The following is a 17,451-nucleotide window of genomic DNA, read 5'->3' as shown; positions in this document are numbered from 1 at the left end:
AATTGGAGACCTGTCACCATGGTATTCCACAGAAATCGGTTCAGCTTACTCTTTGGTTTGTCATTTATACAAATGACTTGGATGTGAATACAGAAGGCATGATTAGTAAGTTTGCAGATGACACAAAAATTGGTGGCATAATAGACAGTGAAGAAGGTTTTCTAAGACTACAAGGTATCTTGATCAAATGGGTCAATGGGCTGCAAAACGGCAGATGGTGTTCAATCTGGATAAATGCAAGGTATTACATTTTGGACCAACAAACAGAGGCAGGACTTATACAATTAATGGTTGGGCCTTGGGTAGACAATCTTAGGGGTTCAGGTACATAATTCTTTGAAGTTTGCATCACATATGGACAGGATGGTTAAAAAGAAATTTGGCACACTTGCCTTCATTACTCAGTCATTTGAGTTTAGGAGTTGGGAGGTCATGTTGACGTTGTGCAGGACATTGGTAAGATTTCTCCTGGAGTACAGCATCCAATTCCAGTTGCCCTGTTATAGGAAGGATATTATTAAGCTCGGCAGGGTTCAGAAGAGCTGTACCAGGATGTAGCAACATATGGAAGGTTTGATTTATTTAAAAAAAGGCTGGACAAGCAAGACTTTTTTCACTGGAACATAGGAGATTGAGAGGTGACCTTCTAGACGTTTATACAATCATGTGGGGTATAGATAATGGTGATAGTAAGAGTCTTTTCCCGAGAATAGAGGATTTCAAGACTAGAGGGGCATATTTTAAGGTGAGAAGAAAGAGATTTTAAAAACATGAGGGGCATTTTTTTAATACAGAGGGTGGTTTGCATATATAATGAACTTGCCTGAGGAAGTGGGCACAGTTACAACGTTTAAAAAACATTCAGATAAGTACATGAATAAGAAAGGTTTGGAGGGACATGGGCCAGGAGCAGCAGGTGGGACTAGTTTAATTTAGGATTATGTTCAGCATGTGCTAGTTAACCTGAAGGGTCTGTTTCTGTGAGGAGAAAGTGAGGTCTGCAGATGCTAGAGATCAGAGCTGAAAATGTGTTGCTGGAAAAGCGCAGCAGGTCAGGCAGCATCCAAGGAACAGGAGATTCGACATTTCGGGCATAAGCCTGAAGAAGGGCTTATGCCCAAAACGTCGAATCTCCTGTTCCTTAGATGCTGCCTGACCTGCTGCGCTTTTCCAGCAACACATTTTCAGCGCAGGGTCTGTTTCTGTGCTGGATGACTATGACTGTATCGAAATGTAGGATTTTGAGGGGCTTGACAAGATGGATGCCAAATGTTTACTCTCATGACGGAATCTGGAAATAGAATGGCACATTCAAAAAAAAGGCAGTTCCTATTTAAGGCATAAGTCAGGAAGAAGTTCTTCTCTCAGAGAAATGTTAATCTTTGGATCAGTGGTTGATAGATCATTGAAATTAATCCAGGCTGAGCAGGAGAAATTTTTAAAGGATTTTTGAGGCCACAATCAGATCAGCTGTGAACTTATTGAATGGTGGAACAGGTATAAAGGGCTAAATGGCTATGATTCTTATGATCTAAAGAATGTAACTAGATTCCAATTCAAATAAAATTTGAAAACACATTGTTAAGTCTCGTTTCCACAATGCAAAACACATCATTGTGAGGAATTTGTACGAAGAATTCACAAATAATTTTCTCCATGTAGGACTACTATTTTTAAAAAAAATGAACTTGGCTTTTTTGATCACGTAGGAAATTTGTGCCCAAAACTCTGGAAATTTACTTTGAAATTTTTAAGCTTGCATCAAACAATACTGAAGGGTCCAGGCTCTCAAAACAAGTCAAGTGGTCTGTAATAAATATCACATGTTTTGAAATTATTGCCACATTATCCAAAAGCAGAGTCAGGAAAAAGCAGAAATAATAGTGAAGTGAAAGTAATTAATTTTCTTTCTTGGTGACTGACCATTATGATTAACACTGTTTCCCCACAAGATAATAATTGATGATTCAAAGGAACAAAATTTGTACATAATGTGTGCATATTTTAACTCAAGCAACAAACCAAAAAGTGTTTTGTAACCAATGTGGTTCTATTAAAACCTATTTCCAATCCTTGAACTACATAAGCATGGACTGAGAGCAGTACAGCTACATTTTACAAAATAACATATATAAATGAAAGTCAGAAATTAACTAGAAATTCCAATTGTTTTGCAAGCTACTGAATATAACACTCTCTTTACATATAATTAGCCAATGACATTTTTTTCTTTTCTAATCCCCCCCACCCCCCACTCCTTTTTAAAGGTAGCTTTTTCTTATATAGGGCAAATTTCTTCTGAATTATTTTATTCAATTACCCTGCATAGCTTTTTAAATTTGTATTTATATAATAGGGCACTAAAAGAACATTAAACACCTATAAAAATATTACATTGTATTCTTCAGGACAGCATATAATGCACAACACATAAATCTTAAATGCAAATGTTTAACAAATAGAACAACTTCAGCAAGTACTGCAGTACATTGTAACAGGCACATTATATGTATATACACATTTAACTAATTGTTTTTACAAAAGTTTTTTTGTTCATTTTTTCACAATTTTCGTTATACAACAAACACTTAACAAAATATATTACTGTGAATAACTTCTGAGAAATGTTACAGGTTAAAGTTTCTGATGTTGTCTACGTAGTTTTGCAAAGCAAAAAAATAAAAAGCAGTCTGAAGCTGCAGAAGCTTCATCTTCAAAGAAAGATGCTGTAGACATCAAATTGGTCAGAACTCAGATCACAAATACTACTCTGATTTATCACAATAAAGTTCTTTCAAAGTTTTGAGTTCCTCGATTAGCTGCTTGTTTTGGGTTTCCAGCACTGCAACGCGACTTTCCAGACACTTTACATATTCCTTTTTTCGACGTCGACATTCTTTGGCAGCCTCCCTGCAAACAGCAGAAGCAAAAAAGGAACGAGAAATACTTGATATGCTATGCAACATCAGGGCTTCTGGAACAATTCCAGTATTATAGGTCAACATGATTCAGCAACACAAACCCCCAACCCTCCCCAAGATCCCAAACTTGCAAGTGAATTCATAGGCTAGATTAAAATACAAAGCAAAATGGAGTACATCATGCTCAAAAGTGTCCCTGTTCCAACTCCACCTGGTAGTCCATGGAACTGCAACATCTCATGCCTGGGTCAGAGTTCAAAAAGTATGAAAGTGGCAGTTTGAAGCTGTTAATCTGTTTTATGGCAGTACAAGTCTTTTAGGGCCTTGAGCTCCTCGATAAGAGTCTTGTTTTGATTTTCAAGCACAGCGACTCGATTTTCAAGACACTTGACATACTCCTTCTTCTTTTTGCGACATTCACGAGCAGCCTCCCTGGAATTAACAGAAGGCACATCATAGCGACAGCCGAAAAAGGGAAGAAACCGACTAATCTGTATACTTTGTCTTTGTAATGCCATCCTTAGAGCGCCACTTGAGGATCCCCAGTCCTTGAGCTACGACCTGTACCAACCAAAATCAGAAGCTGCTGGCTTTGCAACTTCCCTCGCAACACTCCAAAATCTAAATCCTATTTATGGAATTACTTGCAGCCAACCAGTATGAATGCCAGGACTGGGATGCAGTTGACTCATCCCCATCGAACGACTTTTGACAGGTGACACACCACATCAAATTGAAGTACTGTATTCAGATGTAAGGTTCTGTCTGGGTTGAAGTATATGGCCACAGCAATGAAACAAGTAATTTGATCACTTTCCAGGGATCACGTTTTTTGGTTTGCAAAACACAAGTATGTGCAAAATTATTAAACAGAATAAAAATATTACCATTGTCTATTTTCATCAGTCTAAACATGTTAACTAAGATCTTTGAAAAGCAACAAGAAATGCTCATCCTTCCAGTTATTTCTGAGGACACAATCAAATAGTGTTAAAAAAATTCTATTGATCATAATACTAAAGGAATGATTAGCTCTTTGTTCATTATTCGTTATATTTTTCCTGAGTCATCCTTTTGTAAAGACATTTTAAAATTACATAAAATGTTAAAATACTGAAATGTGCTGGGGCAGCACAGTGGCTCAGTGGTTAGCACTGCTGCCTCAAAGCACCAGTGTCCCAGGTTCAATTCCAGCCTTGGGCGACTGTCTGTGTGGAGTTTGCACATTCTCCCCGTGTCTGTGTGGGTTTCCTCTGGGTGCCCCAGTTTCCTCCCACAGTCCAAAGATGTGCAGGTCAGGTGAATTGGCCATGCTAAATTGTCCATAGTGTTAGGTACATTAGTCAGATGGAAATGGATCTAGGGTTGCTCTTCGGGGGTCAGTGTGGACTTGGTAGGCCGAAGGGCCTGTTTCCACACTGTAGGAAATCTAATCAAATTAGCAGCAAAATTAAGCATATTTGGATTTTCTTTGGTTTGCCAATTTCACTAAATAAAAATCACTGTCCCCAACCCTCTTAGGTAGTCCATGCAACAAAAATGTCTTATACCTTGTTCAGAGTTTAAAAAGCCATTACTTGGGCCTACTTATGCATTTTTCTAAAATCTTGACAGAGACGTAAAGTACTTATGTAAATAATTTCTCCAAAATTAGCAAGAGGAAATTATAGAGCCCAATTAGCTACTTAAGCCCAAGTCCAAATGTTTACAAAATGCTTGTAAATACCAGAACAATTACAAAACAATAAATTCAATAACTAAATTAAATTATAATGTTATTCTTAACAAGATAAGCATGTTATGTTTTATCTTGGGCTGCATGATATCACTTTAAACATCCATAACACATATATGCAACATACAGAGTTAAAGCTTAAGACTGTCATTTTATCAACAAAACACAGCATTATGGCAGACCTCCTAGTACAGTTAGTAAGTTGACAGCCAACAAAGTATAATTTTATGGAAAATATTGAAATTTGTTTTAAAAATTCTTTAATTTGTGAATTGTAAGTTTTCCTTGCTGCTGAAAACTGAAAACATAATACTATCTTTAAATGCATTTTTGAATACCACATTCCTTAACTTAATACATGTGGAAATACTTCTGTAGCATTTCAGACTGGTGATAGTTATTTGTTGCAAATCTTTCAACAATGTATAAAAATTGGAACTTTCAATAAATTTTCATTCAAGCACTGCTTTTTTTTAAATTGTTAATTCTTGCTTATATGCTGCAATGGCAAGCCTGACTTTCTCAGCTTCCCTTTGTAATAGGCTTGCATGATGGAGCATCAATGAAGAGTGTTCAAGCAGCAACGTTAAAGTCAGGATTGAATGCAGCTGCACAGAATTTCCTTTGAAGAGAAGCTCAAGATTTGTTTGTTGTAAACTGAGTCAAAAGCTATGACTTAAGGACTTCAAAATGTCTCTGTCAAAATAGAAACTCTAATATTATCACAACAAAAAAATCATGCAGGAGGATTGCAAGAGGAATAACCATTGGCAGGCAGTAGGATAATCTACTAATGCATGAGGATAAAGCAAAACCAGGGACATACCAGGAAGAGGGCATGCTATTAACCCACAGCTAGTTAGATTGCACATAGTTGGTGTATGGCATTACTAGGTCAATCAGACCTTGCTACATTACAATCAGAGACTACCAATCTCTGCATGTAAAACTCCCATTGATGTAACTTAACTTGGGTAAATTATTTTTCGAGAAGACACTGCATGCAAATAATACTGGTGTTTGTTGCAAAATATGCTTATAATAACAACAAATTATCAAAAGAAAGCAAAGATGCAAAATATCTTTATTTCATGAAATTAAGCACATTTGAATTTTCATCATAACATTGAAATAGTACACAAAGACAACCTTCAATTTAATGATGCCTAAAAGGAAAATAAACCCATATGCACTTCCCTATGTAGTTATAATATGACACATACACAGAATATACCACCCAGCAATGTCCTTTTTAAAAATGTTAGTATTTTCAAAATGCAGTCATAACTTTCAATAAGGATCACCATTACGATAAACCAGATTAGAATACAGAGTGAGGAGTCATATTTCTAAATTGTCACATTAGAAGGCTGGTTCAAATGGTGACCAAAGGATTGACACAATTTGAGAACTTTTATAAAAATATTTAAGTTATTCACAACTTATTTAAGATACAACACTTCAATTAGTGAATTAGAATGTTAGACTTTAAAGTAGGTCCCCAAGCCTGCTAAGTTACCAAATATTTCCAGTGGTGTTATTGGAAGTGTCAAAAAAAGGATACACATTTCTTTTTAAGAGGCATTGAAAAGTGTAGACCAGCATCATGTCATAAACAGCAAGTGCACACTGGAGAAATTAAAGAAACCTGTTTTGGCCTGGTTTCTTGGACTATGACAGTAATATTGTGAAACAAAGAATCTAGATCAAATGGAGTTGCAGTTTAAATGTCAAAATTTTAAAAATCAATTTTTTTTCAATGAGATGACTTTGGATTATTTCAACACTTGCCTGCATCAATGGGCATGGATAAAACTATTATTGTACTATTACTGTCAGTAATGCTGATGTCATTTTTCACAAAGCTTTAGGGTCTTAAGTAGAAGTAGCAATTTTCTTGAGGGCAAATGACTATTGCCACCATTGAAGACACAGGCCTTTGAAGAAGATTTAAAATAAGCTAAGTTGTACCAAGATAAAGCCTCTTGACAGCCAGTTGGCCATTGGCTCTTCCTGCAATTGTAGATGTGTGCTGAGATGAGAGGGAGCAGAGCAGGCAAAATGCAGAAGACTAGCAATGCAACAGTACAGAGTTTAAGCATCTCACTTTTTACTTTTATGTAAATTTCAGGCAAACTTTTGAGGTAGCAAGGTAGAAATGAAAATGAAGGGAATGAGCAGAAGTTTTACCTGTGTTCAGAGGCACATTTTAAAGCATGTATGGTCACACATCGTAGTGTGCAAAACACAGCCACCCCTGCTGAAGTCGGGTTCCAAATTTAAATGGGGGCTGAAAATTGGACTTCCTTTTGCACACCAATTTCATCTGCTTGTTCAGGGTTTGGAAGCCTATTAACAGCATGCAAAGTCAGAGTTTGTAAAGAAAATGGAAAACCTTCTAAGAAGTCTGGAACATTCTGAAAGTTAACCGTAAGGTGTTTTCAAGATGGCTATGTGGCCTGTCATGCCCATATTGACTCTCAGAAGGAAGAATTTACTGAGACAGAATCACAGATAGTTACCAAAGCTCCTGCGCTGTAATGTAGCAGATGCACTTTCAATACATCCATTTGTTATAGGGATAAGTAAATTCACCCTTACAGTGACCAGTCCTAATGCATTTGTTCACATGCATTACAGTGATTTTTCATTGCAGAAAGCAACGTACTGGAATAATATTGTTCCAAAATATCTTGCCTGTTTGCATTGTTCACTATAATTCAAGTAGTTCTGGCTGATAAAAATACGTAATATTGATAGATGAATAAAGGCTAGCTGTCTACTCCTCTACATTGATTGACAGGCACTCTGTTTTGAAATTAAAAATTAGTATCAGTTGGTCTGTTCTTCTCAGATAGCAGTCTATCTTTTGTGGCCATTCAGAATACTGACCGTGTTTCACATGCTAATACATCTTGGCACAAACAGTGTTACATTAATTTCAGAAATGAATGACAGTTTCAAGAAGTTGTAATAACAGAGTGGTTTGATGTGGTTACTGGTTTGTTGAGGCAAGCTAATATAAATATTACAAGGATTTTTCACATTGCAAAGTACATCTTTTCTCAGACTCAATGAGGTGGACACTTATGAGATGGTGAAATGTTCATTTTTCCATTGATGTTGCAGACAAACTACATTAAGAATTTGCAATAAGTAGACATGGAGGTTAGATAGGGACAGAGAGGTGGCATAAGTGATCTGAAGGGGTTTGGAGGATAGGTGGGGTCATAGAATTAGCTCACAGTAACCTAAAGGGAATTAGAAGACACCTAGGTGCAAAAAGGGAGCGACAAGTGATCTGAGGGCATTGAGAACACTTGGATGCAGGGAGTAAAATCTGAGGTTTAGGGGACTTTGTATGCTGTTGGGAACTAAGATGCTACATTGGAGAACTAAGGTAAGCCTTTGAATTGGCTTTGAATATTCCTCACATATTCCAATGCAACATGGAAACTGCACTGCAAACTTGAAAATACAAATAGGAAAAAGTCGCATGTGGGCTGGGTTTGCAGTTTGCAAGACACAAAACCACACAGTTCAGATTTTCCTGAGCCCATAAAAAGATTCAGTTCCAGGATGTTATGGTTGATGTACAGGGAATTCAATGCAAATTTTAATAAATTCACTGATGATACCCAACACTACTTCATCTTCACTTTTGTTGTCCATTCCAGCATCAATAAATTGTGAGGTGGCCTATCTGACTTCAGTGGGCAAGAAACTTTGAAACTAACTACTCAAAGACAGACGTTATTGCCTTTGGCCCTGTCATAAACTTTGTTTCCTTGCAATTAAATCCCCTCTCTCCAGACATTTGCAACCGTAGTGTTATACTTGACATTAAGGTTAACATCTTATCACACACCCACAGCATCTCGAAGACTCCCTAATTCCTTTTTCATTACATCACCAGACTTAACCTTTGCTGCTGAAATAAACACCCATGACTTCATTATCTCCAGGTTGACTATTCTAATGCAGTTTTGAATAGCCTTCAAAAACTTTTAAGTCATTCAAAACTCGCTCCATGCCCTAATTTGCACCAACTTCCACACACTAATCTGCATTGACTGGAGGCTAAGAAATATCTTATTTTAAGATTCCCCTCATGTTGAAGTTCTTTCATTGATTCAATGCTTGCATCTCCATGCCTTTAGTTGCCTAGATCCCAAGGCCTGGAATTCTATCCCTATATCGCACTGCCTCTCCAGCTCCCTTTCTCCATTCAAGATTCTCCTTAAAATCATTCTCTTTGACCTAGGTTTTGATCATGTCACCAAATACCTCCTTATGTGGCTCAGCATCACATTTAGTTCAATGATAGCCCTGTAAATTGCACTGGAACATTTTCTTACATTAAAGCTGCTATTCAACCCAAGCTGTTGTTGGAACAGAATGCCAAGGAGAGTCAGCAGGAACTGGAAAGTCAGCCAGGTAAGATTTTATATAGAAAGCATTGAAAATTTAACCTGAATAAACCAGTGCAAACTGAACCAATGGGATACGGCAACAGTATCAATGAACGGCTAATAACAATATGCACTGGCTTTACTCTCTATTGGGAACTTGATACCCAATATCAAATAAGCATGTAGGTCCAACAGGTGAAGAAGAAGGCAAATGTTATGCTGGTGTTCATCATAAGAAAATTTGAGTTCAGGAGTGGAGTTGTCTTTCAGCAATTGTACAGAGCGTTGTTGAGACCATACCTGAAGCACGGTGTGCAATTTTGGTCACATTAAGAGGAAGGATGTTCTACTTATGGAAGGTTTATCAGACTGAGTTACAGAGAAAAGTGGCATTGATTAATAGTATATTCATTGGAGGTTTGAAGAATAAGTGGGGTTGGGGTGGGGGGTGGGGGTTATTGGATCTCACAGAAACCCATAAAATTCTAAAAGGACTAGACAGGATACATGTTTCCAATGACTGGAAAGCCCAGAACCAAGGATCACAACTTAAGGATAAGGGGTAGGCTATGTAGGACGGAGATGAGGATAAATTTCTTCACTCCGAGTGTGGTGAGCCTGCAGAATTCTCTGCCTAGAAGGGGCAAAACATTGACTATTTTCGAGAAGGAAATATATATAGTTCATAGGGCTCAAGTGTTCAAAGCGTAATGGGAGAAACCAGAACAGAGTACTGATTTAAATGATCAGCCAAGACCATATTGTCTCAAATGCCAAATGGCTTACTCTTGCTCTCATTTTTTATGCTTGTAAGTTACTGGCTATTTCTTGTACACAATCTGCATCAATTCATGGTAAAACGGATGTTTCACTGTCTGCAAAGTTTTCTCTTCAGCAATACAAGCATCACACACAAATTGAAAGAAATTGCTTGTCCCTCAAAACAGTCCCTCAGGTATGACTGTCTCTTTTCCTAACGGAGGGGCTGAAGCAGGAATGACTAAACTGGATTTAAAAGCCTTCCTCTCTCAAGGCACCCGCTATTTCTAAACCACTTCACCTTGGACCTAACCAATAACTGGGAGTTGCTTTAGCAATACAATGCTGATCGAAGTCTATTCCAATGAAAATAAACTAAAAACCAAGAAAGAACTGTGGATGCTGTAATTCTGAAACAAAAACAGAAATTATAGTTATAATTAAATTACAATTATAATTTCTGTTTTTGATCCATTCCAATGATTTTGGGAATCTCCAAATTCTAGTGCTCAGGTCTGAACAGGTGTGATTTACAGAAATCATCACTGAAAAAAAACCCATAGGAAATGAAATCTAAGATAGTGGTTGGCTCTGAACAAACCTAAAACAGTGCACATTTATACCAATAACAAAGCTCCAAAATCAAGAATCAGCAAAACTGTTTAATTATTTTTGTGAATAAGATACCCATTTCTTCATTTCAGTACATTCTTTTCATTACAGATTTTTTTTTAAGTGTGCAATACAGCGGATTACCTATTTTCTGATATCTTACCTGTTTTTCATTAGCCTGAGCTCCCGTTTACGTGTAGCTTCTTCTGCCAACTGTTGTGGACTATGCAATGTCCCTGGTGAGGTTGCCATTACCACTCCTTGAGGTAAAGTGGTAGTTGGGGTTCGGATTTGGTAAGTTGGCATATCTCCAGTGGCAGCTGCAAGACATGAGTTTTATTATTAGTGAGATGTAAATCAGTGGCCACCTTAAAACTTTACTCTACACCTTTTTAGTTACACTTCTTTTAAAAGTAAATTGCTATATAAAGTTTCTTACCCAAATATTTCTTCTCCCCACTATTTCAGAAACAATCGGTAATTCTATACATGTTTACTGAGATTAAACATCTGAGATTTCACAGAGAAGAAAATTAGAAAAGGTGAAGGCACAGTTGACAATTCGAAACATTTCAAAGACAAAAATGGAAGTAGCATGCCAAGGAGATTTAGAGAATGGACAGTTGGTGAGGTAGCTAAAGTCATTGAAATGCAGGGAAGGCTACAGTCAAAGGAAACATAACTTCACTGAGGTTATAAATGTTGAAAGGTTGAGAAGGTACTGCATTTAAATACGGATTTCTCTCCACAGATGCTGCCAGACTTGCTGAGATTGATAACAACTAATTGGTGACAAGAATTTGGTGTATGAACTGTAGTTTATATAGGATGACAAACTTTGAAGAAGGCAAGCACTGTGGAATAAAACAGTGGATAATGATTTTAGTAATAATGATGAACTAGGAGAAGATTTCTGGACAGGAAATCAATCTTAGTGATAGACAGGATATAATGTTTTCAACTCAGATGAAGATCAAATCAGATTATGTGGGATATACATCATCTGATTCTGTCTGGGGAGCTATTAAAGTGGAAAATAGAGTTGAGATAATAATAAGAGTTTATAGCAAAAGAATACAGTTTCTTTACTATGTGAAGAAAGTGCAGAATAAGGTGCAATCAACCTACATTCAGAAACTGAATAAATGTATAGATGCACAATTAGTATTACTAAGAGTCAGTATGTCTATTGGCAAAATGTGGGAGCCAAAGATGAAGTCTTCAGATATTCTAAAGAGGTATAACACTGGCAAGGTAGTGATAAAATCAACTTTTTAATGTAGACATAAAGAATTATAACCAAATGAAAACAATTTATTGGAAGTGGCCATGGAAGATGGAGTGGCAGATTATATCGACAAAGGGTTGGAGGAAGATGAAAAAGCTCACATTACCACACAGTTGTATTATAAAGAATGTAACTGATGATTGACTCAGATGATCCTGAAGTGTATAGAACAAAGGTAGCTCACGAATTCAAAAATTGAAATTACAGGTGCAGTAAGCAGAGCTTGACATTAACAATGAATGGAACTTGAACAGGAAAAGCTTAAATGTGGGACTCTGATTCATTACTACCTGCTTAGAAATGTGAGTAGCTCAATATGGGTTGTATGATTAATAATAAATACCTTCACTATTTGTGGGAAAAAGTTTGGTTCTTTCTCAGTGTTACCAATACTAGAAAGTCAGTAACGAAATGAAACTTGCATAACACCAGCATCTAAAGGCTTGCATCAATATTAACACATTGTGACAATTGCATTGCTTATGAACGTCAGGATTAATATAGTTCATTAATATAAAATAATCGTGGTCAAATTCTCAATTACTTTTTAAAATTTCAGTTTATCTTTATTTTATTCACATTTAATTGATGGGACTGTTGAAAGGGTCTGATTTTATTATCACAAACAATTAGAGCCGAAAATAACAATATAAAAAAGGATAAAATACTATTGACAATAGTTGTATCTCAGAACTCTCAAAGCAAGCACTAAGCCCATTGCTTCGATCTATGGTGCACAGTAATTGATGTTACAAGGACCTCTTCACTTTCATATAAATTGCAAAGCTAAATAGCACTTTTTTTATACACATATATTCACTTGTGGGACATGGGCATTGCTGGTTGGGCCAACATTTATTCATTGCCCTTCCTTAGTTGCCTTTGAGAAGGTAGTGCTGAGCTGCTGTCTTGAACCACTGCATGTGCTGTAGGTAGGCCCACAGTGCATTAGAGAGGGAATTCCAGGATTTTGACTCAGTGACACTGAAGGAATGGTGACATATTTCTATATCAGGATGGCAAATGTCTTGGAAAACCTTTCATTTAATAACATGTAAAACATGCAGACAGTAGTGTTACAATGAATCTGCTTTCCTTGTCCTCCTGGGCAGTGGTCATGGATTTGGAAGATGCTTTCGGAGGATCAATCTCCTACTCTGTTCCTTTTTCTTATATTTTATGTAGCACTCCTCGTTGAGGTGCCATCCTTATCTGTGACCTGCATCAGCAGTGCTCACTTCTCTTGCAAGGCTGGCGTGGTTTCAGTGCAATCAGTTGAAAACTATTCTCTATCATGACATCAGGCAAAAATCTATTTTAAATACAAGCTCTCTGCCATTTCACTGCTATCTAATTATATATCCATGAATATGTTAGGACATCAATTGATACCAGTTAATTATTGGAGATGTCCAACATATAAAACATTAATTTCCAAAAATATAAATGCAATAATTACAGGATAATTACAATAATTGACAGTCCTGCTCCAAATGTGACTACTGTGCACTTGGTTTCTGAATCTAGATATTTAGTGTAAATTAGCATCAGTAATGGTCCTATTACAGAATCTGCATATTTCACTGTATTTCTGAACTCAGCATAAATCCTGAGTGGTAGCTATATTCTACCCTTCAGTTGGCTTCTCATCTGTTTATGCTAAATTCCCAGTTTTCAATTTAAGTTATTCTAGAGTCTTAGTCTCACTAAATAATATTATTTTAATTTTAAATGTTATCATTGATGTACTTTATTCCATATATTACATTTATATAATATTTATATTAGCTTAACATGTGGGAAGGTGATGGCCTATCTTGGGACTGTTAATCCAGAGACTAAGGTCGTGTTCTGGGGACCGAGGTTCGAATCCTGCCTCAGTAGATAGTGGAATTTGAATTCAACAAAAATCTGGAATTAAGAGTCTAATGATGACCATGCATCCATTGTTGATTGTTGGAAAAAAATCCATCTGGTTCTCTGATGTCCTTTAGGGAAGGAAACTGCCATCCTTACCTCATCTGGCCTACATGTGACTCCAGACCCACAGCAATGTGGTTGATGCTTAACTAGCCCCTGGACGATTAAGGATGGGTAATACATGCTGGTCTAGACTGTGACATTATCATCCCATGAATGAATTTTTAAAAAGTTGTCTATTCCCATTTAAAGCAACATACATTGAAAAATTCTTAGTTTCTAATCTTGTTACTTTAAGTATGTAACAAAATACTGTCAATATTTTCCAGATGCATCCTTTTGAAAACACTTAAAGTGAACTGATTTATAAACCCTACCATGGATGCAGGTTAATATACAACAGAAGGTAATTTTTAATCTTGGAAATCAAAATTCTTTATTTTATCTCAAGAGGTTCTAATTTGGGATCCTGATGCATTGCATTACTGAAGTTGATAATCGTACCTTTTTCTTCTAACTTTACCTCTTTATGCACAGTTTAAGTGCCCTGAAATTGCTTTCATGAGATCATTATGGTTGGAATAAAGTTTTCTCCAGTTTTACAATGCCAGTAAAATTTTTCCTGTGAAGTTTGCTCTCCCTATCCACTGTTCCATTTCTTAACTGTTAGAACAGGGCACTTGGAAAAGTGTTGTTCAGTAACATAGAACATAGAACATAGAACATAGAAGGATACAGCGCAGTACAGGCCCTTCGGCCCTCGATGTTGCGCCGACCGAATCCTACCTAGCCTATACTAGCCCAATAACTTCCAAATGCCTATCCAATGCCCGCTTAAATGACCATAAAGAAGGAGAGTTCACCACTGATACGGGCAGGGCATTCCATGAACTCACAACCCGCTGTGTGAAGAATCTACCCCTAACATCTGTCCTATACCTACCACCCCTTAATTTAAAGCTATGTCCCCTAGTAATACCTGACTCCATTAGCGGTAAAAGGTTCTTAGTATCTACCCTATCTAAACCCCTAATCATCTTATACACTTCTATCAGATCTCCCCTAAACCTTCTCTTCTCCAATGAGAACAGCCCCAAGTGCCTCAGCCTTTCCTCATAAGATTTTCCTACCATTCCAGGCAACATCCTGGTAAACCTCCTCTGCACTCGTTCTAAAGCTTCCACATCCTTCCTATAGTATGGTGACCAAAACTGCACACAATACTCCAGATGAGGCCGCACCAGAGTCTTATACAACTGCAACATGACCTCAGGACTCCGGAACTCAATTCCTCTGCCAATAAAGCCCAGTACACCATATGCCTTCCTCACAGCACTATTTACCTGGGTGGCAACTTTCAGAGATCTGTGTACATGGACACCAAGATCCCTCTGCTCATCCACACTACCAAGTAGCCTACCATTAGCCCAGTAATCCATCATCTTGTTATTCCTACCAAAGTGAACGACTTCGCACTTAGCTACATTGAATTCCATTTGCCACATTTCCGCCCAGCTCTGCAACTTATCTATATCCCGCTGTAACTTACCACTTCCTTCCTCACTATCCACAACTCCACCGACTTTTGTGTCATCCGCAAACTTGCTTACCCAGCTTTCAAGTCCTTCCTCTAGATCATTTATAAAGATAACAAAAAGCAATGGTCCCAAAACAGATCCTTGTGGTACACCGCTAGTAACTGCGCTCCAAGATGAACATAATCCATCAACTACTACCCTCTGTCTCCTTCCAGCCAGCCAATTCCTAATCCAAACCTCTAATGTATCCTCAATGCCATACCTCCAAAGTTTTAGCATTAGCCTACCATGGGGAACCTTATCGAACGCCTTACTAAAATCCATATACACAACATCTACTGCTTTACCCTCATCCACTTCCTTGGTCACCTTCTCAAAGAACTCAATAAGGTTTGTGAGGCACGACCTGCCCTTCACAAAACCATGCTGGCTATCCCTGATCACGTTATTCCTACCCAGATGTTCATAAATCTTATCCCTTACCATTCTCTCCAAGACTTTGCCCACCACTGAAGTCAGACTCACTGGCCTATAGTTGCTAGGGCTATCCCTACTCCCTTTCTTGAACAATGGGACCACATTCGCTATCCTCCAGTCCTCTGGTACTATTCCTGTTGACAACGACGACATAAAAATCCAGGCCAATGGCTCTGCTATCTCCTCCCTAGCTTCCCATAGGATCCTAGGGTAAATGCCATCAGGCCCAGGAGACTTATCTATTTTCATCCTCTCCAATATTCCCAAAACCTCTTCCCTGCATATTTCCAGGGCATCCATTCTAATTATTTGTGATTCCATATTCACATCAGCAACAGTGTCCTGTTCCTGAGTGAATACTGATGAAAAGTACTGATTTAATGTCTCTCCAATCTCCTCCGCCTCCACACACAACTTCCCACTACTATCCTTGACTGGACCGATACCTACCCTAGTCATCCTTTTATTCTTGACATACCTATAGAAAGCCTTTGGGTTTTCCCTAATCCTACCAGCTAAAGACTTTTCATGTCCCCTTCTCGCTAGTGTATATTTTTCCAAGACAAAAAAAGGGATGCAGGGGCAACCCACACCTGAAGGTTATCTTTAAAAAAAAGCAACATGTATGGTAATGAATACAGTTCTGTCCAAACGCTGTGCAAGGTTTCACAAATTATTACAATTTAACCAGGCTTTGAGTTAACAAAACTGTGTACTAAATTACTAAATGTAAGAAGATAATAATACAATACACAAATTAAAAACAAGTCCAAAAAAAGGGCAAATGTTGGAAGATATACTGGTCATTAGATAACAGATTCTTGATAGTTAATTGGTAATTTTGTGATTCTTGGCTTTGAGTGAACTTTTTTTGTCCTGACTACTTTCAACAGTGATTGGCCATACTCATGGGGAGGAGATTTTACTTCTCTGATTTCCTTTTGACTGGCTTGCTGGCAAGCTGGCTTTCGGTATTCAAAGTAAGGGACTCTTCTACTTCCAATGCAAAGGTGACTAGTGGGTGGTTTGTCAACTGTGACCTTTGAAGCATATTTGCACTTAAACCTAGGTTCAGGGACATAGATAACCGCAGACCATTGGCATATACAAGCACCGATATAATCCACCTTCCCCTACTCGCATTAACAGACCAAGATTGAGTCATGGAGGTATACAGCACAGAAACAAGCCCTTCAGCCCAACTCATCCATGCCAACCAGGTTTCCTGAACTAAGCTAGTCCTAGTTTCCTGCATTTTGACACAAATCCCTCTAAATCTTTCTTATTCATGTACCTGACAAAATGTCTTTTAAATGTTGGAATTGTACCCATCTTTACCACTTCCTCTGGCAGCTCATTCTATCTATGCACCACCCTGTGTGAAAAAGTTGATCTTCAGGTCCCTTTTAAATCTTTCCCCTCTAACCTTAAACTCATGCCCCCTAGCTTTGGGCTCTGGGGAAAAGGCCTTAAATTTAACTCCTGTTCTTCTGTATTCTTGAAAAGGAAGACAAAAATTGTATCTCTCGCCACAACAGCTGGCTTTTCTCCTATCACGGTCACAGGAGATAACATTTCAGTTTGTAGTGCATTTTTCCCTTTTAACTCCATCCCTTCCACACTTCACTGCGACTTCATGTGTGACATCTGTGACACTTTAAGAAGTGTTCCTCATCCTGGTTTCTTTTAAGATAAGAGTTTGAACACGAGGTGAACAGCAGTCTGTGGTAATGTAAACAGCTTGAGAAGCCTTGGATATTTTAAATAAAAATTGGAAGAATAGAAGCAG

General features: G+C 37.7%; 1 protein-coding gene across 3 annotated transcripts in view; it reads right to left on the bottom strand.

Annotated features, from left to right (window-relative positions):
• Positions 1 to 2,348: 2,348 nt before the first annotated feature.
• The window catches only part of LOC132815817 (cAMP-responsive element modulator-like), a 138,536-nt gene continuing 123,433 nt past the window's right edge, over positions 2,349 to 17,451 (bottom strand). For 2 of the 3 annotated variants that reach the window (XM_060825088.1, XM_060825091.1), the window contains 2 exons: positions 10,603 to 10,759; positions 2,816 to 3,353 (listed from right to left, as the gene is read on the bottom strand). In XM_060825088.1, the coding sequence (XP_060681071.1) occupies positions 3,209 to 3,353; positions 10,603 to 10,759 (302 nt within the window). In that variant the 3' untranslated portion in view covers positions 2,816 to 3,208. Of the gene's footprint in view, positions 3,354 to 10,602; positions 10,760 to 17,451 lie in introns of all 3 variants that reach the window. The other variant, XM_060825089.1, reaches the window with a different exon arrangement.

This window comes from Hemiscyllium ocellatum, chromosome 5, assembly GCF_020745735.1.
Source record: "Hemiscyllium ocellatum isolate sHemOce1 chromosome 5, sHemOce1.pat.X.cur, whole genome shotgun sequence".
In the NCBI taxonomy this organism is placed as follows: Eukaryota; Metazoa; Chordata; class Chondrichthyes; order Orectolobiformes; family Hemiscylliidae; genus Hemiscyllium; species Hemiscyllium ocellatum.
The sequence above is the reverse complement of the archived record's forward strand: the minus strand, read 5'-3'. Positions and strand labels throughout refer to the sequence as shown.